Source organism: Engraulis encrasicolus, chromosome 24 (genome assembly GCF_034702125.1).
Source record: "Engraulis encrasicolus isolate BLACKSEA-1 chromosome 24, IST_EnEncr_1.0, whole genome shotgun sequence".
Taxonomy (NCBI): domain Eukaryota; kingdom Metazoa; phylum Chordata; class Actinopteri; order Clupeiformes; family Engraulidae; genus Engraulis; species Engraulis encrasicolus.
The window spans coordinates 36,893,697-36,919,806 of NC_085880.1; the positions used below are offsets into that span (position 1 = coordinate 36,893,697).

General features: G+C 42.0%; 2 protein-coding genes and 1 long non-coding RNA gene across 5 annotated transcripts; all 3 read left to right on the plus strand.

Moving 5' to 3' along the window:
• Positions 1-1,599: 1,599 nt before the first annotated feature.
• Positions 1,600-11,355, plus strand: LOC134441016 (multimerin-2-like). Of its 2 annotated transcripts, none has more exons than XM_063191205.1 (4): positions 1,600-1,651; positions 10,012-10,529; positions 10,694-10,891; positions 11,022-11,355. In XM_063191205.1, exons 2-4 carry the CDS (start codon positions 10,028-10,030, stop codon positions 11,300-11,302), a joined length of 981 nt encoding a protein of 326 aa, XP_063047275.1. In that variant the 5' UTR covers positions 1,600-1,651; positions 10,012-10,027; the 3' UTR covers positions 11,303-11,355. The 2 variants fall into 2 exon arrangements, with proteins under 2 accessions (XP_063047275.1, XP_063047276.1); XM_063191206.1 differs by having other exon boundaries at positions 11,082-11,355.
• LOC134441692 (uncharacterized) lies at positions 3,711-8,884 on the plus strand. Of its 2 annotated transcripts, none has more exons than XR_010033189.1 (5): positions 3,711-4,196; positions 5,294-5,410; positions 5,789-5,856; positions 7,546-7,655; positions 8,598-8,884. It is a non-coding gene; the product is annotated as an uncharacterized LOC134441692 (long non-coding RNA). The 2 variants fall into 2 exon arrangements; XR_010033188.1 differs by having other exon boundaries at positions 8,601-8,882.
• Positions 11,356-23,921: 12,566 nt separating the features above from the next.
• On the plus strand, positions 23,922-24,528 carry LOC134441092 (complement C1q-like protein 4). The gene is made up of 2 exons (XM_063191283.1): positions 23,922-24,108; positions 24,242-24,528. The coding sequence occupies exons 1-2, from the start codon at positions 23,922-23,924 to the stop codon at positions 24,523-24,525; spliced, it is 471 nt and encodes a 156-aa protein (XP_063047353.1). The 3' UTR covers positions 24,526-24,528.
• Positions 24,529-26,110: the final 1,582 nt, after the last annotated feature.

A 26,110-nucleotide genomic window follows, 5' to 3' on the forward strand; every position in this document is an offset into this window, starting at 1 on the left:
TGACTTAACACTCTTGCGAGATATTGAAATATAATGCTGTTGTCAGTGATGTTATCATGACATACGACTTCCACAAGCACAAGTGGAGGACGCAAGGTGGCATATTGGAACGCATCCTTAAGCAGGGGGAATGAGGAGGGAACATGACACATCTACCTGCAATAGCTGTGTGGACTGGGTGGACCTGGGGCATGGTCATGTTAATGCCTACAGCAGACACACAGAGCATGCATTAAACAGAAGAGAGGGATGTAAGCGCTACTCCACAAAAGTTGTACATTACTGAACAAATGTACTCTCTGGCAGAACCGCAGAATGGAGAATGAGTAACATACTATGCAGCCACTAGACAATACAATCAACAGTGAACAGACAATACAGAAAGACATACACAATAGTAACAACATAGTACAGAAACTCACACTCAGAGACACACGGCAAGCACAAGAGTACATGAATGGACGCTGGGATGCCTCAAATTGGCAATTTTTTGAAGTGTGGAGTTACTGTAAACTTTTTTGCACTCAACGGCCGCCATGTTTGTTACTTAGGCCTAGTTGAATCTGAGATCTGTCAAATTGCAAATGCTCCATAATAACAGCATAGTTTTGATTTGAAAGACAATCGCAATGTGTTTCAGAGACCGGGTTAGCCATGAAAATATTAAGATAATTAACAGTGGTTTGGCAGTTGGTAAACTCTAATGACACACGGCAACTGCCATTTGTCATTTGTTGTTAAGTGTACCCGACGGAACGCAATAGGGACCGACACTTGACCCTCGAATATTGCCTTCTCTCTGAGGGTGGAAAGTTGGAACAGACCTTTGGTCTGTGAACCAGTGCCCCACTGGGGTAGGCCTATAGAAAATAATAACGATAATACGTAGTGATGTTCAGAGATGCAATAGATTATTATGATGCCATTCTTAACTATAGGGAATATTCTTTCGCTTATTTTTGGTTTATTTTTGTGTACATCAGTTATTCAATTTATTCTCTTAGTCTTTTTGTCTTATCATACATTTCCTTCCAACTTGGTGAGAGACCCTAGCAATTAGACAACCAATGCAATGTGGTCAGACAATGACTATGATGAATCGCCCAGTTTGTTTGCAACCCTTAAGGGGGCACAATGGCAGAGCCCACATTGAGTTCGATATTGTGGGGAAGTGAATTGGCATTTCAGATAGTGTGTACTTATGGTAAACAAGCACAACCCAATAACAATAAAAGTGCGGCCTTCTTTTCTGTTCCTCAATCAGTTATCAGTTCTTGAAAATGTCATAAGCCCTTTGTTGTCATTAAGCCTGTTTGTATAGGCTGCTAACTTATAAGTAGGTCACCTCTGACAGAGAAGAATTAATGTTTTAGGCCTGTTACAATACCTGAACAAGAATATCAGGGAAATGACATCCAGCTTTCAGGCATCAGGTTTGCATGCCTTCTCATTAGGGGGCGTGGAGCACACTTGATGTCTGTATCTATTGGTGGCCATTGGTAGTGGGGTAAGGCTCTGATTGGTGGGCAGTGATTATGTGGGTGGTAGCAGTTGTCCATCTCCTTAAAAGCATCAGCATGTGTTACGGTACATGAGAAGCTTTTTCCTTCGGGAGAGGACCTCAACACCACCACCTGCAACTGCTGCTGAGGTAAGGGACACACGCACGTGCACGCACGCACACACACACACACACACACACACACACACACACACACACACACACACACACACACACACACACACACACACACACACACACACACACACACAGAGCACCTAACCAAAACTTTGGGGTGATATTTGGAGTATGTCCAGGCTTTAAAGTGTAAATTCTGCCTTCTTGGGTTAGCTGGCCATACTAAATCTCTGTTTGAGCTATGTTAGGGTGTCCGTGGATACTGGAAAGTACTGCATGTTGAAATTGCCAATTGTGCAATCTTCCCTGCATGTTGAAATTAGCCAAACTTCCCTGCATGTTGAAATTGCTAATTTTAACACTCTTGGTAGAGTTCTCAACGGGTCGGGTCAGCCCGACAAACCCGACGGGCCCTTTGGGTTCGGGCCGGGTTCGGGTCGAAAATATAAGCATATGGCTCGGGTCGGTTCGGTCCGCGGGCTCAATCTTTTCCGCCCAGTGAAAAAAAAAAATCAGTTCTGCTGTTTACCGTGAATCATGGCGAATTTCCCCTTGATGGGTCAGTAAAGCTAGACCTATCTATCTAAATATATGTAGGCCTGCGTAACGAAGGTCTGGCAGGCTGCTGCATGCAACCTTGCACGCAGTGCTTAATTTGTAAATCACTACCAGAACGCAAAACAAACATCACATCACAGCGATGATGAGTTGGAAAGAGGTCCCGGAACGCACAGAAAAACTACATTGGCTACAATTACGCAAACTAATAAAAACAGGAAAAAAGTTCTTAGATGCAATTTTAACGATATTGAGTCCCAGCTCATGGAACCATAGCCTACTTTTGTTTCTTAATATAAGGGCCGGTTGGCAATCCAATGACTATTTTAAACACCAGCCATAGCATATTAAATGCTGTAATGACAACAACCAATATTTTTAGTTTGATCGCTAACTTTATTGCTTAGTAGTCTCAGCAAATGCAGTGCATGGGAATTATGTTTTCCCCATGAGGTGAAACGAAACCGAAGCGGTCTTCTACATAGGCTATACTAGAAAGGACAGTGGCTTTCCAATTAGGTTATCCTTTCCCCGTAGGCCTATTCACACAACGTTGGCATATGCTTAAACGTTAAATCCACGCTTTGTTGGCGACTTTGTTGCATATAATTTGGATAATCCGCATGTGCTGTTGCGATATGCCACTTCACTATTTAAATGGCTCGTGCACCGAAGGTAAGCGAGCGGCAGCGAAGGTGCCGGTAGACTTGGCTTTTCACACTGACTGTCTGCTCGCGCTGCGGTCTGGTTGAAAATCCCCTCAGTAAATGTTTTATTTTGAGCGTGAATGAAATATCACCTTGTCTTTGCTGTTTTCGTGCTCAAATTGACTTGTAACCAACTGTCGGGTCTTGGGAGGGCAGGAAACACGCGCACACACATGCGGAGCGCTCGCCAGCCGAGGAAGATCTCATCCTCTCACCTAGGCTATCTGTCTTATTTGCTACATGGCTGATCAATGCACCAACCGTAGCCCAGGTGCCACTAGAAATTAGTATGTCCAAAAACTTGTGTGCCGACCAAAATTTTATGAAAGTTTTAAACAATGTTTGGCACAGCCAGGCTTTCCATCTCATCCACGCATATGAACAAACAAGGAGGGAGGGGCAACTTCACGTAGCCTACATTTAATCAGATACACGGGGTGGAAATGTAGTAAGCCTAAGCCTACATTTAGAAGTCAAAACAAAAGGTGGATAGATTGTTGTTGCCGTGAAGAGGCTATTGAAATCGCGCTGTGGATGATTCTGCTTAAATAGCAAGAACGTTTCCCCATTTCATATTATGTTTCTATTGTGGATGGAAATATCTTTTCACTAGGTTTTTAAGTGGGTTATGCAATTTACTGCACATAAGTGCACTTAAAGACCCACCACAACCCGTCATTCTCCATAGGATAACGTGGGGAAACTCGACCCCCGACTTCGGGCCTCGAGCCGGGTTCGGTTAGATAATTCTAGTGATGTGTCGGGTAACATCGGGCTCGGACTTTAAAAGCCACGCACTGGGCAAAATAGGCTTGAATCCGGAGATATTTTGACTGGATATGTTTTATGACACGCGGCATATTCGGACCAGATTTCGACCATTTCCCGACTTTTCAAGAATCCGTGAAAATCTTGGCATATTTTGACTCCGGAATTGTGTTTGGTGAATACGGAGATATTTTGACTGGATACCGGTATTTTGAATGACGTGTGCTGCCAATCGCATTGAATAGAATGTTGGCCCTCCCTCTGCCGTTATGATTATGAAGCTCTGCGCGGCAGCCCGCCGCTTCCTATCTGGATTTCTGTCGTACGTTAGTTGGCAGCATCTTTATCACAGACTTTCCAGAAATCTGTCGCAGACTTGTTAAGCCATCAAAAAACCGTATTTAGTTCTAGCTCTAGGCTATGGGACTATGAGGACTCCGAGACGGTGTCCAAGTGAGATGGCTGGCGAGGTTGTTCGAGGTAATTTCATGATGAGGATGGACCAGACTTTAAGACATTCTGAGGTAAGTTGAAGTAACAGATTAGAGGAACATACGGTGTATTGTCTTAAAGTAGCTCTAGATCAAAATTAAAGCATGCCTGAATATTGTAATGTTTAACTTTCCTAATGTTTTCTGACTGACCGTATAGCTAACTTGCTAACTAACCAGCGCCTTGTACTGTCCACTAAACAAGGACGGTTATCTTAGCATGTTAGCTAGCCTAGCTTTTTCGGTCTGGTAGGCAGATGTTAACGTTAGCTAGCCTGCCACCACCTAAAAATACTAAACCTTTGGGCAAGTGATACGGTGTCACGAATGAATGTATGCATAGACGTTTTACTGACATTGGATATATGACGTCGGATATCTGCAGGGGCTAGATTTTGAAATTACGACAACATTTGGTAACCTGCTACATTTTAACTAGCTAGGAGGAGACTATTTGGTTACAGATTTGTTTGACATAAAGCTTATTTTCCGTGATATCTAAAAGTTAATGACATCATGGACACTTGTGTCTGAATGTCGCACACAACTAAGTTATCACCTTGTATAGTCTTGAAAGTGTGGCTGTATTGTTCTAATATATGATTTGTCCCCCTTGACCAAGCGAAAAACACACACTCTCAATTGCCTTTCTGTAAGATGAGAGATGGTCACAGCATGTGTCGTTATGAACGGGGCAGAGGTAAAGAAGCCCCCTCCGATGTTATTTGACAGAACAGGAGTATGCCCTGTCGTTGCTCTTGCTCCAATGCACACATAGAGCTAGAGACTTCTGTGCCAGAAAGAAGAGAACGAGAAATTGTGAATTTAAGAATTTGTTTTGTTATAGGGTAATTGATGACATCGTATGGATGACATGATGCCCATCTAGGACTGTGTGTGTGTGTGTGTGTGTGTGTGTGAGAGAGAGAGAGAGAGAGAGAGAGAGAGAGAGAGAGAGAGAGAGAGAGAGAGAGAGAGAGAGAGAGAGAGTAAGACTGATGATGTGTATAAGGCCTCTGCATGTTTTGGTTTTGTATTTGTGTATTTATGTAAGCTGATAAACACCTTAATTTTGTTTGGAATTAGGCCTAACATGATAAAAAGTACTTCACTCTATTCTACATCCGCAGCTCCATGAATGTCATGAGACACTCCAGGAGACGGTGGTTGCAATGCATTATCAACACCCCGCAACCCCAACCCTCCAATGGAACCCAGAACCCTCCGGAGTTCCTCAGGACCTGTCGGTAATATATTTGACTGCATGTTTTAAGGGAAAGAAAATGATCTAGACTTTACATGTGCAATTTCCATTTTAACCATCTCAAATAACCCTGAGGTTCTCATCGTCAAACTAGAGAAAACATCAGTAAGGTTCAGGCTGTCTTTTACAGATAAGGTACTTTATTCACTGTATCACTAAGCACTTTATTCATCCTGTGGGAAATTCAAGAAACAATTGTCCACTGTTTGTAACAGTATTTTTTAGCCAATTTGGATTGGAGCCAATTTTGGTCCCCTAGGGGAAATTCTTTCTCTGCATTTATCCCATTTCGGCTAGTGAATCACATTGAAATTTCTTAGCATAACAATATGTGATTGTGTTATCTTTTTTTTTTCATCAGGCATGAGTGAGGCGAACACATCGTGCGTTGGAGGAAGAGTTGCAGTGACGACTTGGACCACAGGCCAGGTAAACAGGTTTACTCTGAGCATGTCAGCCCATACTTCTGTGATCAAAGTGCTATTAATAGAGAAAGATGTAATGCAACCAGATGACCATATATATGTTGATGAGTACACCCCTGTTGAAAAGTAACATTTTGAACAATATTTCAATAAACACACAAGTTATTTCCAAAATGACCATAGAGTAAGTGTAATACAACATCTTTTCAGCTTACTGCAGAAAAGTAAGGTCAATAGTATAACTTGAATGACATATTTGTCCATTGTTGTGAAATTATGCTGGTGCAAAGGTGAGTACACCCCTATGTTAAACTGTCTATGGAGGGGCCGTGTTGGCCCGAATCTTCACGAATTTGAAAGATTAAAAGGGAGGTCATCGCTGTGCATTTCATCCTTGCCTTACATTGAACTTTTACATTTCGAGTCTGGACCTAGCTAAACAAGATGTACGTGTATATGAGATTTTGAATGAAATCCTATGGAGAGTATCATGATCTGATGATGTTCAGTAGTCACAGTACATGTTAACAAGCATGTTTCTAGTGGTGAAATTCAGCTTCCTACTGCGGACGGCATCGGTACAGGTCCGAAACATTTCGGTCCTACTACCATGCTTGACTTTCAGCATGAGGCACTTTTCTTTCTACAAATCACTTTTTACCACCACACATGCTTGACACCATCTACTGATGCAAAATTGTTTATCATGGTCTCATCAGAGTCAAACAGACTAAGGATATGGGATATGGAACCATGTACTGTGATCTAATGACACCATGATAAACAAATTAGCTTTAGATCAGTGGTTCTCAACCTTTTTTGAGCAAACGCCCCCTTGGACTCATCACAAGCCTCCAAACACCCCCTGACCCTATCATAAGCCTGGCCACGCCCCCCACCTCCCCCTCCCTAGTATCAGCTGTATCCTTCTCAACAAAGAAAAGTGCCCATGCTTAAAGTCAAGCATGGTAGTGAGAGTTGCACGGTTTGGGGCTGTGTGGATGCCATCAACAGGAGGAAGCTGAATTTCACCAAAAGAAACATGCTTGTCGACATGTACTGTGACTACTGAAGCAGATCATGATACATACTCTCCACATGATTTCATTCAAATCTCACACACATCTATTTTGGCCTGGTGGGGACTCATAATGTAAAAGTTCAATGTAAGGCAAGGATGAAACACACACAACGATGACCTCCCTTTAAATCCATTTCAATTTCAAGACGTTTCGGGCCAGCACGCCCCTTCTCAGTTTAACATAGCATAATTGCACAAAAAAATGGACAAATGTGTCATTCAAGTTATACTACTGACCTTACTTTTCTGCCATAAGATGAAAACATTTTTGTATTACAGTTACTCTACAATAATTTTGGGAACAACTTATGTGTTTTTAAAAATATATATATTCACAATGTTACTTTTCAACAGGGGTGTAGTCATTATTGCCGTGCACTGTATATTTGGATCACCATTACACGTTTAGTCATAAAGTAATGAAAACTTGTGTACAGCATTGTATGTTTTCTGTTCAGCTGTAGATTACCTAATAGTGACGAGGTCACCAATGCCATCATCCAGGCTAGTAAGGATTCTGGGTAGAGCTGGGGACCAAAGAGTTTACTAATAACTCATTTATGTGATTATGATGTATAAAAAAGACTAACTCAGTTTCTTTCTGTCTCGCAGAAGCCTGAAATAGATTCTTTGAGAATCTTAAAAGTCAAACAACTGGGCCTTGCGGGGAAGACTGATGACGTGAGAAAAAAAGGAAAAATTTGATGAGCAGACGTGAGCGGGTAGGTAAAACCACAACTACCAACCCCATCATACAACTGCCATCACTTTCTTTTGTCACTACTTCACTTCAGGGGGCAATTAGCCAATATCCCCTTTCTTTCTTCCGAGTACTATTGTTAGTTTTTAGAATGACCGCATTTGGTACAAGGTATTTGCAAATGGGCAGCCAACACTAAAGGTCTGTTTTGACTCCTCCGTCAGGCCCTACCATGGAGCATATGGCAGGGCACTCGTTTGCAATGCGACCGACCCGGGTTCAATTCCTGGCCTGGGTCCTTTGCCAGCCCTTCCCCATCTCTCTCTCCCAACTTGCTTCCTGTCATCATCTGCACTGTACTGTCATTATGAAGACAATAATATCTTTTTTTTTAAAAAGACTCCTCCATCAGTTGGGGGACACATACTGTCAGTGGGGGGGGCAGTGGCAGATCGCGAACAATTCAAACTGGGAGAACTATACGTTGATCGCGGCAAGGGGTCTATTCAGCGCTAAAAGGGAGGGCGTGGTGGCTGTTTGGGTACTTGATCTGCCGTTACCCTGCTGACAGTACGTGTCCTCCAACTAAAGGACGAGTCTAAACCAGGCTTAAGAGATGCAAGCATAAGGAAACGTGGGGGGGACCATAGTTTTAAAACACGTGGTTTGGGGGAACCATGGTTTATGGCAAATAGTGTATCAAAGTTAAATAGTAGAACCATGGTTAATTTTTGTAAGGGATATTACTATGACAGCTACTGTACTCCTGTGGATAAACCACAATTGAACTATGCTTGGTTGATCTGCTGGATAATCTTGTGAAAATCCTGCTGTATTATCTCATGTGACCAGTTCTTTGGCATGTTCATGGTAAACAAGCATGAGTGTGGGTTTTGAACTGTACATATTTTTTAATGTTTAACACATTGTTTAAAACTGCCCTATTTTTTTGTTGCTTTTCAAGCAGTGGTGCTGGTGGCGCAGGATGTCCTGGAGGAGGACGACCTCGACTACCTCAAAGGAGCTGATGCTAGCCTTGTGCCTGATGGGGAAACAAGTGCACATTTGTTGTGCTCTGTCTGAGATGGAGAAGTGTGCGCCTTGCTGGCGTACTTCAATTGATGCCTGCAAGCCCAGCCAGCGAGTGACCGATAGTGGCCGGTTCTCCCTTCGTGACCCCCCCCCCCTTCTGCGGCCGACAAAGCTTGAAATATGATTAAATGTAAATGTAAAATAAGCAATTAAAGAAAGAACATTCAAAACAACAAAATAATTGTTATAATATGATTTTAGCTGGGATTTAGCAGTCATTTAAAGGTGGCCTAATTGTTGTTTTGCAGTAGATTTGTGTCTATTATATTATGTTGAAAGAAGTATACTGCCTTACAAAGGCAAAGTGCAGTAACCAATTACCGTAGGTTCATTCTGAAAATGTGTTCATTCTGAAAATGATTTTCATAAAGACCTCCTTTATCTTGTGACTAAGAGTTATGGTCAAAATGTGCCCTGTTTTACAAATATTGCTATGTCAAATTTGCAGTAACTACAATATCCAACCTACCAAGTCTTTGAAGGCATTTTTTCCCCTCAGTTTCATTGTTGGCACTGCTGTTTACCTTTTGTAGGGCAGTTTAACCTAACGTCAGCATAAGTAATTTCGGCAACTTTGGCAACATCACAGATGTGGCAACATGCCCGTCACATGTTGGGAAATCCTCAGCTTCCACAATCGTTTCGATCTGAAAGACAATCTCACTCGTGATTAGGATGGTAACCAGGCAAGACTAAGTTGTAATAGACCTAAGTAATAGAATAGAAAGCTTTTTTTGTCATTATACAAAGTATTCTGAGATTTGAGCTTCCCTGCAAGGTGCACAGTCGTTTATAGATGAACATTGTCCAGTACGTGTGAGTTCATTGTTGTAACAACTTTGGGGAAGAAGCTAAAAACACCTAGCGTGATAAAGGCATGTACATAAATGCCTGTGAAATCAATTTATTGCCTGGTCGTGGGAGGTATGGGTCGTCCCATGCCTCACAGATCCGGAGATATACAACTACAAGAATGGAACACATCCGTGAGAGTATCTGCATCAAATACGTGAAGCACGTGCCATATCAGGTGAGAAAACGGCATCCGGATTTGTCTCATGTCGAAACTGTCCCATTCCGAGATTCGGATATGCTCCATATATGAAAATTGGCACCAGCGTATCAGTACCGTATCTATCAATATATCTCCGTATATTGGAAATATCCAGAAATATCTTCATACAAACATCCCCGGAAACAGAGCCTTTTTGCCCAGTGACGGGCCGGGTAGGGTCGGGTTGACATTTTCAGGCCCGTTGAGAACTCTAACTCTTGGTTCATCACAGGTGATCATTGTTGAGAATGAAGACGGCTGAAGTTGTTCTGTTGTTGCTGTGGTCTGGGCAGTGTGTGACTGCAGCATCCAGTGAAGCTCTCCAAACCACAGGCACAGGCAAAGGCTCCCCACCACAGCAGGACATCCAGACTGTGCTGAGAGAGATGAGCAGCCTCATCGCAGAGCAGACAGTGGAGCTCAAGTGCACCAAGACACAACTGGAGACCGTGGAGAAGAAGGCAGAGGCCATGGAGGGCAGACTGAGAGCCAGTGAGATTAAAGCAGAGGTCATGGAGAGCAGACTTAGGGCCAGTGAGATTAAAGCAGAAGCCACAGAGGGCAGATTGAGAGCCAGTGAGAAGACTGTGGAAGAACTCACACACACCAACTCTGAACTCACACACACCAAGACACAACTGGAGGCTGTGGAGAGCAGACTGAGGGCCAGTGAGATTAAAGCAGAAGCCACGGAGAGCAGATTGAGGGCCAGTGAGAACTTGGTTGATCAACTGAAGATCGAAAACAAGGGTATGACATCTTATATCACTGTCAAATCATTTTATGTATTTTTTTATTACATGAAAGCACAATTTGTTGGACTTGTACACGTGTGTGTGTGTGTGTGTGTGTGTGTGTGTGTGTGTGTGTGTGTGCGTGTGTGTGTGCGTGTATGCCTTCCTTTTTTCCCACAGCTCAAGCAATGGGTCTGAATCTCACTGTGGCAGATGTATCAGATCTGAAGAAGGAGAGAGAACAGAGCAGGGTGTCTTTCTCTGCCTCACTGGTGAAAGAGGGTGGTGGCAGAAATTTTGGACCCACTGCTGTGGATGCTCCTCTGGTGTTCAGAAACGACTTCACCAACATTGGCAATGCCTACAGTGCAAACACAGGTAACCCAAGAATGAGGTTTTGCAAAAGTGTCTTGCAATGCTAGTGAATTCTTGTTCTGTAACAGTACTGTGAGTCCGTTAAATAATTATATTATTTGTTCTACTCCATCTCGATGTCTTTGTGTCACAGGGGTCTTCACAGCTCCAACCAGAGGAGTCTACTTCTTTGTTGTGTTTGTACTTGGTCAAGGTGGATCTACAACTACAGGAGTCTGGCTGTTTAAAAATGATAAGCGCTTTGCTCTAGCATGGAGTCGACAGCAAGACGGCTTTACCAAACCCTCCAATGGAGCCTCTGTGGTGATGGAGAAGGGAGATGAGGTCTACGTCAAGCTGGTTTCTTCTTCATGGGTGCATGATAACCAGAATAACAACTGTGTCTTCTCTGGACACCTGCTGTTTCCCATGTGAGGGTGTCAACATAATGCACAATGCAGAGTCCAAATCCACCACTACAGTAGGTACTTTGGTAACACTTTATTTTAGGGATACATCTATTAGCACTAATACATACAATGTGTCTCTATAAGTAACTTGTAAGACATGTACAAAGCAAAATCAAACATTTGTTAGGCATTTATTTGCAAATGTCTTGTTCATGCACAAGGGATTTATTACCAATAGCGTTTGCTTAGTACATGCCTTACAAGTTACTTATGCAGGCATTAACATTGTATGTATTAGTGCTAATAGATGTATCCCTAAAATAAAGTGTTACCGCTACTTTTAGGACATTTAAGTTGACAACCATGCAAAAAGTTATCAGTAGGGTTGGAGGTTCAAGAATTCAGCGGTTGCCAAGATTGGATTTGGATTTTAAATTTAAATGTCCCTCTTATGAAGAGGATTTACAACATTATCTGTAAAAAGACTGTTTTATTCAAGTAATATCTTATGTAGTTAAAAACGTTGAGTGAACTCTCTCTCTCTGTCTGTTTCTGTCGTTTACTGCATCTCCTCAACGACGAACATGGAAGAGGCCTTGGAAATACCACGTTCAGTCCCCTTCAGTTTGGTTTACTTTGCCCCCCCCCCTCCTGACCAAACTGATAACAGCTTAAACTTAGACTTTCCACCTTGCCAGATAAGGATATATGTGTGTTTTTGGACGATAACTGTTAAAAAAAAGTTTTTTCTTGTTTTTGATGGATCTCTGCTGTGTAAAATACAACAAATAAACCATACTATCTTTAAATCTGCTTTCCTTGCAACAGTGTGTATCTTTGTAAAGTAACTCTCTCCCTTCTTGTGTCTAATTTCATTAATAGACCTGCATACAGGTTCACAAGAACAGACATTTACGCAATCAGGTGTGATAAGGCACAAAGAGGAACAAGCAAGTGTCCTATTCTGAGACATATCTGGTTTGACATTAACGTGAACTACCGTACAATTGTGAGGAATGCAACACACTGTATATGATCACAAGGCACCTTTATTTACACAGCATTATATAAACAAAAAGAAACAAATACAATTCAACTGATAAAAAAATAGACAAAATGTACGCCTTTTGTACATCCAAGTATAAAAAAATAAAGCCATCATCACTAACATCATTGCATGATTGTACACTCAAAATAATAATTAAAACACATGTTGAGAGATATAATAGCCATAATATCCAGAAATGTCATGATTCCATCTTTACAACACAAGCATGAATTATGGACTACACACAGTTTTAAAAATTGCAAATCTGTTTTACATAGGACAGGGTCGTGATCATTTTTTTTTTGCCTGTTGTACAGGGAACACTGCTAATAGGCAGCTAGAGCACTGAAACGCTTGTTACCCACTTTGTCTTTTCCTAATTTTCGGTTTTCTAATACAGTTTCTCTGGACTGCATCCAGCTCCTGTGCGCGACTCCTTCTTCTCCTTCCTGAAACACACTTTTGGGATAACGCACTGCGTGAAACTCCCTAGGCCTAGGAAGACAGAGACGGGGACACCAGTTCTACCTTTACCTGTTGTACCACATCCATGTGTGTTTCCAGACTGCTCTGCCCTACAAAGGCAAAGTCCAGTAACTACACATTTTGCCAAAATTGAGTTAAGAATGAAAATGGTCTTCATAACACCTCCTTTATCTTGTGACAACACCTTATGATCCAAATGTGTCCCATCTGAGGGATATTCCCATGTCAAATTTGCAGTAACTACAACATCCAACCAAATACCAAAACTTTGAAGGCCTTTTTCTCAGCTTCAATGTTGCCGTACTTGCGACACTTTGCCATAGTCGGGCAGTGCTACTACAGGTGCATCTTCCATGTGCAGGCACTTGTGAGCTGTAGGAAGACGGCAGTATCTCTCTTTCTGCATGTACAATACAGCCGTCTCCAAAAGTGTTGTCGCCTATCCATCTGTTTGGAATAACAACTAATAACCTGACTTTCAACTAATCACTTGGCTTCAGGAGCATTAGGTGTATGTTTAGGGTCGTTGTAATCATGGAAAGCAACACAATGAAAAACAATGAAGGTCAATGAGAGATGGTGACATATTTGCTATTCGTAGAGCAATACATTTTTAACTTCATGATTTAATCAATGATAAAAGCCCTCACACACCAGTAGCATGCATGCAGCTCCAAGAGCTGTATCCCTCCCATACATAAGAGCTGTATCCCACTTTAGGCACCATGTATTTTTAGGGGCCAAGCAGCGAAGCTGGCGAAGGCCCCTACTGTTTTAGCTGGTATTCTTATTATTATGTCACCTCTTTCCTCTCCTTAGCAAGTCTATGGCAGCCCATAGAACCGTAGGTAGGAAAATGCTGTAAATTGGCACACACATTTGGGCCAGTCACAGCATTAACCACAGCAATTTATAGGACCCCAGCCCCAACGTTCTAGCGCCACCAGCAGGTCAAAATTGCAGGTACATTTCTGCTTGTAACTTTTGAACCGTTGGGCCAATTTTCATAAACTTGAATCCTTGGGCCAAGACGAATCCAACGCACCCTATGACGTCATTTTCCGCCAGGATAGTTTTCCCGCCATTTTGGATTTTGTGAAATTCAATAAAAATGCTATTTTTCCCGCAATTTTTGACCAATTCGCCCGAAACTTGGTATATAGTATCTCTGGACTGAGCTACACATGGGGTCTCAAGGAATATTAGATATCTTTTATCGTTTTACCGTGACAGCCAATCAAAATTGTTGTAAAAGTGGTGAAACAGGAAGTGAGGTCATATCTCAGCAACCGTTTGTTGAATTAGGTTGGGATTTTGTACACACATAGTAGTCCATCCCATGACCTACCACAAAAAAATCAGAACCCCAGCTCAAACTCTGTAGCGCCACCAGCAGGTCAAAATTTTAGCTACATTTTTGCCTGTAGCTTTTAAACCATATGCACGATGTAAAATATATTATTATCACTAGAATCCTTGGGCCAAGCCGAATTCAACGCACTATATGAAGTTATGTCAACGCAGAAGGGAAATTCCGCCATTTTGAATTTTGTAAAATTCACTGTAAGTCTATGGTAGCCCATAGAACCATACATAGAAAAATGCTGTAAATAGAGCTCTTCAGCGTTGACGTCAACTTGTATGCGGCGGTTGGCGTTCGGGTTCTATGGCGATTTTTTTACATTGCAACAAGCCATAGAGATTCAGGTTTGGCAAAAATATAAGTTGCACGCCAACAACGAACATTAGCGTGTCCCCGCATCCCTTTCTCATTAGTGGAACGGATCGTATCATCATGTTGGTGTATTCACATGTTAAATCATGACGATTTTAATTCAATATTGCTAACCCCTTTCTGATCATTAAAACTTCCGAACTACATGCAGTTGTCTCTTACCTGTTACGTCATCCGTGGTACGCTACAGAGAGCTCGAGCCCGAATTGATACTTTCCTTTGGTTGCCATGGGTACAACCCTCCGCACGTACATGACGTTAGATACAGGCGCCGCTTCTGTAGTCGCCAAAAGTTTCCGGGTTTAGCATATGGACGCAACATCGTATTTATGTCGAAGTTTGACACAAAATGATCAACCATGTCATACCTACAGCCTATTTTTAACACCCTCGACAGCTTGCGGGGGTTTGCTAAGCGCGTGCTTGCACTCTGAGCTTATTTGAAACTGGCCCCTATTCATTCCCAATGGGAGGCCGGAAGCCGATACGAACCAGGATGTCCTTAAATGCTAACATGAAAGACTACAGTCTACTACATGCTTCCGCGTTACTGAAGAGCTCTATTGGAACACACATTTGAGGCAGCATCAACATTACCCAGAGCAAGTTATAGGTCCCCAGCCCCAATACTCTAGCGCCACCAGCAGGTGAAAGTTGCAGGTACATTTCTGCTTGTAACTTTTGAACCGCTGGGCAAATTTTCATAAACCTGGTATCCCTGGAATCCTTGGGCCAAGACAAATCCAACGCACCCTATGACGTCATTTTCTGCCTGGATAGTTTTCCCGCCATTTTGAATTTTGTAAAATTCAATAAAAATGCTATTTTTCCCGCATTTTTTTACCATTTCGCCCGAAATTCGGTATATTGTATCTCTGTACTGAGGTTTATATGGGGTCTCAAGGAATATTAGATATCTTTTATCGTTTAGCCGTGACAGCCAATCAAAATTGTTGTAATAGTGGCAAAACAGGAAGTGAGGTCATATCTCAGCAACCCTTTGTCGGTTTCGGCTAGGATTTTTTACACACATAGATGTCCATCCTATGACCTACTGAAAAAAAATTCAGACCCCCAGCTCAAACTCTGTAGCGCCACCAACAGGTCAAAATTTTAGCTACATTTTTGTCTGTAGCTTTTAAACCATGTGCAAATATATTATTATCACTAGAATCCTTGGGCCAAGCCAAATCCAACGCACTATATAACGTTATGTAAACGCAGAAGGGAAATTCCGCCATTTTGAATTTTGTAAAATTCAATAAAATGCTACTTGTCACACAATTTTTGTCAGAATGACCAGCAAAAAGGTACACATCATCTTCAGACTGATAGGCATTAGGGTATCCAAAGAATTTTTGATACCTCTTATCGTTTGGAGGTGACAGTCAATCAAAATTGTCGTAAGAGTGGCAAAACAGGAAGTGAGGTCATATCTCAGCAACCGTTTGTCAGATTCTTTTAGCTATTTTTTGCACACATACAAGTCAATCCCATGACCTCCCACAAAAAAATCCAGATTCCCAGCTCAAACTCTCTAGCGCCACCAACAGGTAACAGGAAGTGAGCTTATATTTGTCAGCCCTTTAAGGGATTCAAAATAAACTTGGTTCATGTGAGCACACTCCCCTCCAAGGAATGCACACCAACATTGGCGAGATTTGGGCCAAAGGGGGCGCTGCAGTTCCTTCTGTTGCCGTGGCGACTTTGGCAAGTTTACTGCTTGGCCCCGCATTGCTGCTTGCAGCTATATTTTTTCCAGATTCTTCACCTTTAACACCAAAGAAGTCTCTCCCACTGTCCTGTCTAAAAAAAAAAACAGCCAAGAGTATGTCAGGCCTAATTCTAACAAAAATGGGATTCATACTCTGAAGTCATGATCCCAAGATCAATCATTGTAGAACTGATAGCATCAATACTGTATGGTGTTGGAGGTGAAGAATATGAAAAAATAAAATAAAAAATAAAGTGAAACATGCTAGGGATACAGCTCTTATGTGGAGCTGCATGCATGCTGCAGGTGTTTGAGGGCTTTTATCATTGATTAAATTATGAGGTTAAACATGTATTGCTCTACGAATAGCAAATATGTCACCATCTGTCATTGATCTTCATTGTTTTTTATTGTGCTGCTTTCCATGATTACAATGACCCTAAACATACACCTAAGGCCAAAGTTGTTTTTTTAAAGAGGTGAGAGTGATTCAGTGATTAAATACGACACCCGATCTGTGTATTTGAAGTGTTTTGAAGTGACTTATCTGCTCATTTTCACATTATTTTCTATAGGCAACAAAACTTCAGTCTTGTGAAAATCTGCCATTTCTGTGTTCATGAAAGGGTGAATTTCATATGAGTGACTTCTGAAGCCAAGTGATGAATTGAAAGTCAGGTTATTAGCTGTTATTCCAAACAGATGGCAGGCGACAACACATTTGGAGACGGCTGTTTGATCAATGTAACAAACTAAGTAGCCAAAGTAACAGCTGACTGTGAACTTGCTGAACTCTGTGTTTGCCCCAAGATAGCTGAATATAACGCCTGGAAGCCTGCCACCAATAAGAATGCTCATACATGGTTACATCATGTCACTGGAAATGAATTTCATGTGTGCAGCACGGTAAAATGGAAAGAGCAATGTATTTGCGCCATCCGACAAATATAGTGGACAGAATCAGTATAGAAGAATTGAATTCAATTTCAATCCTGTCAAACACATAAAACCTGAATGAAAAAGAATTAAGATGGCAAAGAAGGCACACACTCACACGCCATCACCCTCAGAGCTTCAGTTAAGGTGTAGACGTCTTGGCAAAAGGTACTGTGACTTGGCTGTAATGTAGTTGTGCTCAGGGTCATTTATTTTGATATAATAATAATAATAATAATAATTGTATTTGTATAGCACTGTGTCATACAAGGCATGCAACTCAAAGTGCTTAACAAATGGGAAAAAACATTGTTAGAGATAGATTTAAAAGGAGAGGAGAGATAGATTTAAAAGGAGAGGTATAGAGGAGAGGCAGAAAAAGCAGGAAGGCAGAGGAAGAAGAGATAGACAGAGAATGTAGAGTCATAAGGTCAACGTAGGTTAGGACCAGGATTCTTAGATGTGTAAGGTCCATAGTGGCTGGGCCTATCATAAGTCATAGATAGTCACACAGAGATTGGGCGCTCAGGTGCGGCCCCTGGTGGCATCAGGGGTGAGGAAAAACTCCCTTTCGCTTGATTCGTAGTTTGTGAGGGGGAAAAAAAGCTCAGTGAGGTCTGAGAAAAAAGACCCCCTGTAGTCAGGAAGAAACCTCAGGCAGAGACCAGCGGCCACCTAGGGGAGCCCCCTGCCAGGGCTGGATTGCGAGTAGTAAGGGCGCTGCGGCGGCTGGGACACTATGATGCCTTGGCAGCTAGGAGTTGGCAAGGATGAAGAGGTGGGTCTTCAGCTGCTTCTTAAAGGAGTCGACGGAGGTGGCTGATCGGATCTCGATGGGGAGTGTGTTCCATCTCTTGGGCGCATAGCAGGCAAACGCGGCGTCGCCGATCTTCTTCTGCGGGGGGGTGGGGGTCCTTAGCAGCTTGGCATCAGTGGACCTGAGAGCTCGAGCAGGGGCATAAAAAGAGAGCATGTCTGAGATATAGCTAGGGGCAAGTCCATTTAATGCTTTAAATACTGTGAGCAGAATCTTAAATAGCCTGGCAAACTTATTTTTGCATTATTTTGGTTTGCTTAGTTTATGTTCTGCATTTTCAACTTTATTTTTGGACACTGTAAATATTTTGCAGTTGAAGAAAAGTTTTAGAAAAGAAGAAAAAATAAAAAGAGCTCTATTTTTGGAAACAAGTTTCGTTCATCTCTCTGTCCACTCCACCGCCGACCAGTCCTGTAACAACTTGATTTTGAATTTAGTGAACAGAGTTTGTCCTGTTAGGTGTTAAAGCCAACTTCTAAACGTATTGTTTTAACCTGTTAAAACACATTGCTATAAATGTGCTGCTACCAGAATGGCAATGACGGAGTCATAGTGCATTACTTAAGGCACTCAGATATGTCAGAGTAATACGATGGTAATTAACCTTTCAATGACTATCACAGGGTGCCACAGGTGGTATGGTGTGCATTAAGGGGCTACATGAATGAGGATACAGGACTTGCTTTGCCATGCCCCCACGCGCTGCAATACCCACCGGCACCACCACAGGTTCCATAATATTGCCTTTTACGTATATCATTATCTCAGATAATACACATGTAAACATTCAAAAAATGAAGAGTGGTTTCAAATGTTTGTATAGGGTAGAATGCCCTAATGTGGGACAATTTTTGTCACTTCAACTTTGGTGGTTTATTGAAATTTAATGACAACATTTCAATACAAACAAATTACACCATTTTCATCCTCTAGTTATGCTCTAATCAAATAAAACCTTTAAAAAGATGTTAAGTATATCTAATGCGAATAATTTGGATATTAATGTAAGTTGGTCAAAAACTATGGTTATCCCTAAAGTGGGACAATCGGTTTCCTAATGTGGGACAGTGTATATTAAAAGGTCTCTAAAACATGTTTGTGTAAAATATTATCTGCCACACTTTGAGACATGTCAACTTCACATTTAGATCAAGTTTTATGAATTATTTTTACTGTCTTTTATTGGTAAATATGACTGACCCATTGCACACAATTGGTCACTTCAACATGGCAGCTCTTTTTGAGGAAAGAACTTCTGGTTTTGGACCCAAATTTTGTGTTAATAGCTATGCTCCAGTAGATTAATACAGAAACACTGAAATACAACTTTGCTATAAATTTAAATACATTGTTTTTATATGGACATGGTGTTTGACTTCATGGTAATTGTTTCACTTATTAAATAACCACTTTTACAACTGTCTCACATTAGGAAAATCTTGTGTCCCACTTAAATTAAATATTACATTATTTTACATACACCACACACATTATTTTATGAAGAACATAACCTACCCAACATATTTATAAAAAAAATGACAATATTGTTTTGATTGGAATTGATTTATGCCCTAAAGACAAATGTGGCCAAATGCTATGTAATTTGCCATTTGATGGACTTCACCCAGGGTCCTTCTTCTTAATTGTAGCCCCTCCCTGGAATATTACTATACATATGCTAAATTGTGATATTATGATAACAGGATGATAGGGCTGTGATGTATTCATAGTTTTGTCAACATTTACCAACTTGGGGCAAAGCTACACCCTTTAAACCTTATGTGTCCCACATTAGGGAATGTCCCACTTTAGGGCATTCTACCCCTATGTAATAGGCTACTATGCTATACTTTGATGAGCCAATGCACCTCTTCTTCCTAGGGTCCAACTACTGTAAAAGAAAAAAAAAATTCCATCAAAATTGCATCATTAAATAATATTTTGAAATTAAACAGGCAAGTCAAGATAACAACAAACACACACTGTACAAACTAGAACATGGAATAGAAAAAAAAAAATACTTTTGATGGCATCTCATCAACATTTTTTGTTAAAAGTTAGCAACCATGTTTGATATTATCGGTTGGTTATGACGTTCCAGAATCCAACTGATATGAACTAGTGTTGTAATTAACTAATATTTACTATGACCAAAGTACAGTAAGTTAAATAGTAATGACGTTCCAGAATCCAGTGATTACCAAACTGATATCTACCTAAATAATACTAAATGAATGAACTAATATTTACTAGTATGATCAAAATGAAATATTTTTTTCCCAGCTAAAAATGTCAATTTCTGGACATTCAAAATGGCGGACAATGGAGAAGATCCCCCTTTATATGTATACGTAAAGTGCAATTTTCTCAGTTATAATGAATACTTAGAATTTGAAGGAGGTGGTAAGTATTCATGAAAAAGGTAACATTTGTGAATGGGCAGCACGAATTCTGGAAATAAACTACTAGACATTTTACACAGCATCTTAAACTAATGGGAATATTCTTTCACTTATTTTTTGTTTATTTTGGTCTACATCAGTTATTCAATTTATTCAATTATTAGTCATTTGGTCTTGCCATATATTTCCTTCCAACTTGCTGCGGCCCCCCTGTCACACCAACACCCCCCCCACCCCAACGTTCCTCAATCAGTTATCAGTTCTTGAAAATGTCATAAGCCCTTTGTTGTCATTAAGCCTGTTTGTATAGGCTGCTAACTTATAAGTAGGTCACCTTTAACAGAGAAGAATTGATGGTTTAGGAATGTAACAACACCTGAACAAAATATAGGGGAAATGGCATCCAGGTTTCGTGGTACTGTGTCAAAGTTGTGGCCTAAACCACCGGTCACCTGCGTCAACACCACAGCTTTTTATTCGGGGGCGTGGAGGAGCACACTTGTCGTCTGCATCTATTGGTGGCCATTGGAAGTTGGGTAAGGCTCTGATTGGAGGGCAATGATGGTGTGGGTGGTAGCAGCAGTTGTCCATCTCATGCCTTAAATATAAAGCATCAGCATCAGTTTGCTACATGAGAAGAATTTTCCTTCAGGAGAGGACCTCACCACCACCACCTGCAACTGCTGCTGAGGTAAGGCACACACACACACGCCCGCACGCGCGCACACGCACGCACGCACACGCACGCACGCACACAGACACACACACACACACACACACACACACACACGCACACACACACACACACACACACACATACACACATATGCACAACACCTAACACACACCTTAACAGAGCCTTCACTAATGCACTGGAGTGGAGATCAATTTAGCTTACTCCAAACATACTCCTTTCTGTGTTGTAAGTTGTCTGTTGATGTTGGGTAAACTTTGGGGTGATATTTGGAGTATGTTCAGACTTTCACTGCAAAACACAATGTAAATTCTGTCCTCTTGGGATAGTTGGCCATACTAACTCTCTGTTTGATGAACTCTGTAAGGGCATCTGGAAAGTCAAGGGTAGCTTGAGCAATACACAGCTCGATCATTCCATGTCAATTCACATGATTCCCTACAAGGAAACACTTTACAATAATGACGGAATAATATTTGAAGTAATGTCAAATTAATAGTGAATAAACATATGACTCATATTTCTCTTGGTGATAGAATCCCAGGTATTAGTATCCTACATCTAACAGTTGTGGAGAGGAGGCCCTCCCTTGCCCACCTTTCCAATTGTCCAAATTTGGTTGTACATTTTTAATGCAATTCACAGGCTTGAAAAGTGGGCATGGCACCCAAACTTTGGAGGGCTTCATCTCCACATTTTGCCACCAGGAAACGCAGGCAGCCGTTTGGGGCCCCCAAGCCCCTAGATAGTGAATAACAGCCCATACTGGACTTCAGTAGTGTCCCACCTGACCGTAGAATCGCCTCTGCTCATCTCCACAACTGTTGTTAGACATAGTAGGATGCTAATACTTGGGATTCTTTCTGTTGGCACCAAAGGGTGTAGTATGTGTAGTATGTAGTATGTGAGTATGTAGTATGTGATATATGGTGGTATGTGTAGTATGTGAGATATCAGACAGGTGGATTAATGCACGAGCCCACCGGGCCTAGGCCCAGGGGGCCAGAGGCCCCAAGGGACCAGGCCACCTTGGGGCCTTCAAAACCAGCCTTCAAAACCACCTTTGCAATAATAGTCTTTCCAAGTTGCTTCATGTGCCAGCCAATATAGTGTACAATGTCCTGGTATAGTCCATAGGCCAAGCCATGTCAAGGGGGCCAAGGGGCCAGTGGCCCCAAGTGGGGCTGTCCACTGTTTGGTGGATTCTGCATTCAAAATTATGCTTTTGGGCTTTCAGTTATGACTGATGGATAATAATCTTAACATAGCATAACATGCATGGCCATGTTACATTCATTTTGTCATCTCAACATCTCAAATCTGAGGTAGTGAATCAGATGAGATTTGCCATTTCTTGACTGATTAGAAAGCAAGAAATTGCATCTAAAAATACTAAATTATCTGGGGGAGGGCCCCAACACCCCCCTACAAAAATTGTCTACCCACCAACACCTCCTGCCAAAAATGCGCTGCCGTGCCTCTGCACACACACTATGAGTGCGTTACAATATGTGGCCTTGCCTCCTCCACTTGTGCTTGTTTCCTCGTACCAGGAAGTAATATGTCATGATGACATCACTGACAACAGCATTATATTTCAATATCTTGCAAAAGCTCAATTGTAAACTCTTTTTCTCATTTGCAATTGAGACAGTCCCTCAAAAGTTGTTGTGGCTAGGCTAACACAGCAGGGAAACTTTATCGTTTTCCCCACGGAGGAGGGGCCAGGAGGCGGGGCGAGGAAACAATCACAAGTGGAGGAGGCAAGGTTGCATATTAAGACGCACACTATGTACGTATATAGTTCTGCTCAACTCTATAGCATGGGGGGATTGGTGTGCATCGTAGTATCCAATACCTGCTGTCTGTGAGCACTGTGTGTCGTTCTCTTAGCATGTCTGATTAGCAGGATCAAGGTCTTTTTTTTTGGGGGGGGGGGGGGGGGGGGGGGGGGGGGGGGGGGGGGGGGGGGGGGGGGGGGGGGGGGGGGGGGGGGGGGGGGGGGGGGGGGAGCGCTATGGGGGGCCTAGGCAGTGTCTGGCCCAGGGGGCCATAATTTCTTAATCCGCCCCTGATCGGAGAGGGTCACCTGGGGAGGGCGTGTGAATTGACATGGAATGACCCAGCTGCATGTTGATTAGCCAATCTTCCCTGCATGTTGGAATTTCCCGAACTCCCCTGCACGTTGAAATTGCTTATTTTAACACTCTTGTTTCATCACAGGTGATCATTGTTGAGAATGAAGACGGCTGAAGTTGTTCTGTTGTTGCTGTGGTCTGGGCAGTGTGTGACTGCAGCATCCAGTGAAGCTCTCCAAACCAATGGCACAGGCAAAGACTACCCACCACAGCCAGACATCCAGACTGTGCTGAGAGAGATGAGCAGCCTCATTGCAGAGCAGAGAGTGGAGCTCAAGTGCAGCAATGCAAAACTGGAGGCTGTGGAGAAGAAAGCAGAAGCCATGGAGGAAAGACTGAGGGCCAGTGAGATTAAAGCAGAGGTCATGGAGGGAAAACTAAGGGTCAGTGAGAGTAAAGCAGAGGCCGTGGAGGAAAGGCTGAGGGCCAGTGAGAGCTTGGTCAATCAACTAAAGATTGCAAACAAAGGTATGTCATTTTATATCACTGTCAAATCATTTCACAAGATTCACAAACAGTATCTTTTTTTTTACATTACATGAAAGCACTTTTTTATACACATACTGTACGTGTGTGTGTGTGTGTGTGTGTGTGTGTGTGTGTGTGTGTGTGTGTGTGTGTGTGTGTGTGTGTGTGTGTGTGTCTGCCTTCCTTTTTCCCCCACAGCTCAAGCAATGGGTCTGAATTTCACTGTGGCAGATGTATCAGATCTGAAGAAGGAGAGAGAACAGAGCAAGGTGTCTTTCTCTGCCTCATTGTTGAAAGAGGGTCGCAGAAATATTGGACCCACTACTGTAGATGCTCCTCTGGTGTTCAGAAACGACTTCACCAACATTGGCAATGCCTACAGTGCAAACACAGGTAACCCAAGAATGAGGTTTTGCAAAAGTGTCTTGCAATGCTAGTGAATTCTTGTTCTGTAACAGTACTGTGAGTCCGTTAAATAATTATATTAACATTTGTTCAACTCCATCTCGATGTCTTTGTGTCACAGGGGTCTTCACAGCTCCAACCAGAGGAGTCTACTTCTTTGTTGTGTTTGTACTTGGTCAAGGCCATGGATCTACAGCTACAGGAGTCTGGCTGTTTAAAAATGATAAGCGCTTAGCTTTTGCATGGAGTCATCAGCAAGACGGCTTTACCAAACCCTCCAATGGAGCCTCTGTGGTGATGGAGAAGGGAGATGAGGTCTACGTCAAGCTGAATTCTGGTGCATGGGTGCATGATAATGAGAATAACAACTGTGTCTTCTCTGGACACCTGCTGTTTCCCATGTGAGGGCGTCAACATAATGCACAATGCAGAGTCCAAATCCACCATTTACAGTAGCTTCTTTGGTAACACTTTATTTTAGGGATACATCTATTAGCACTAATACATACAATGTGTCTCTATAAGTAACTTGTAAGACATGTACAAAGCAAAATCAAACATTTGTTAGGCATTTATTTGCAAATGTCTTGTTCATGCACAATAAGGGATTTATTACCAATTTAACCTTAGCGTTTGCTTAGTACATGCCTTACAAGTTACTTATGCAGGCATTAACATTGTATGTATTAGTGCTAATAGATGTATCCCTAAAATAAAGTGTTACCGCTACTTTTAGGACATTTAAGTTGACAACCATGCAAAAAGTTATCAGTAGGGTTGGAGGTTCAAGAATTCAGCGGTTGCCAAGATTGGATTTGGATTTTAAATTTAAATGTCCCTCTTATGAAGAGGATTTACAACATTATCTGTAAAAAGACTGTTTTATTCAAGTAATATCTTATGTAGTTAAAAACTTTGAGTGAACTCTCTCTCTCTTTGTCGTTTACTGCATCTCCTCAACGACGAACATGGAAGAGGCCTTGGAAATACCACGTTCAGTCCTCTTCAGTTTGGTTTACTTTGCCCCCCCCCCCCCCCCCTTCCTGACCAAACTGATAACAGCTTAAACTTAAGGCCAGTTCACATCAAAGATTCGCGACGAGACGGGACGGTTGCAGAGAGTTGCAGCGACGAGTTGCAGTGGTGTGAATCAATCGTCGCACGGAGTTGCGAGCTGTTGCAAGCAGTTTCAAAAGATTAATCATGTCAAATCGCAGTCGCAAGGTTTTAGAACACAAGCCACTGTGACGTCCCCTCACCTGCCTAGATGACACGTCTTCTGGCAGTTTAGCATGTACTTTTCATTTTATTTTCTTAGTGATTGCCTCCATTCAGGTTATTTTAATAGCGTAAGACATTTGCTGTCAATCAACGTAACAGCTGAGAAGTCGGAGCTCATGGGTCGATCTAAACAGCCGGCTTGCCCACTGGACATTTGCAAGGTCAATACGAGGCTAGGACTAATTGAAGACAGAAATAAAAATATATATATATATATATATATATATTTTTAAATCTAAACATTAGCGTCAGTGTAAACCAATGCGGGATGGGGTTAGAAACACATGTGTAGGCCTATATTGCGTGAGATTGTGTCGTGCGCAAATATTGTGAACCTGTCATTCATTTCATGGAATTTGTGGCAATTACATTCCCAAAAACTGAACATTGTAGGCTATCAGAGAAGGCCAATGAAGATAACCTGTTTAGATGTTGAGCTGGCTATTTTCGTTTGCATCTGCTAACAAACAGGTGGAATATCGGACTACCTGCATCCCCTGGTGCCATGACCACCAGCTATTCTATCTGCTGTCTTCATTCTTTTAATATCCTCACGTTTAAGTAAAAAAGCACGTCACTCAAATGAGCTTTCATGATGCTTCTTGCATGCGTTATCTCATGGACGAGCTCAGATGTCGTAAAAAAGCACACTGGTAATACGAAGCTGACAAATTTGCCTGGTCAAAGGACTTCAATTAGTAGGCCTATT

Coding starts and splice junctions, on each gene's coding strand:
- LOC134441016 (XM_063191205.1), top strand. CDS start 10,028: ATGAAGACGGCTGAAGTTGTTCTGTTGTTGCTGTGGTCTGGGCAGTGT. Junction 10,530..10,693: donor ACTGAAGATCGAAAACAAGG/GTATGACATCTT, acceptor TTTTTCCCACAG/CTCAAGCAATGGGTCTGAAT. Junction 10,892..11,021: donor TGCCTACAGTGCAAACACAG/GTAACCCAAGAA, acceptor TTTGTGTCACAG/GGGTCTTCACAGCTCCAACC.
- LOC134441092 (XM_063191283.1), top strand. CDS start 23,922: ATGGGTCTGAATTTCACTGTGGCAGATGTATCAGATCTGAAGAAGGAG. Junction 24,109..24,241: donor TGCCTACAGTGCAAACACAG/GTAACCCAAGAA, acceptor TTTGTGTCACAG/GGGTCTTCACAGCTCCAACC.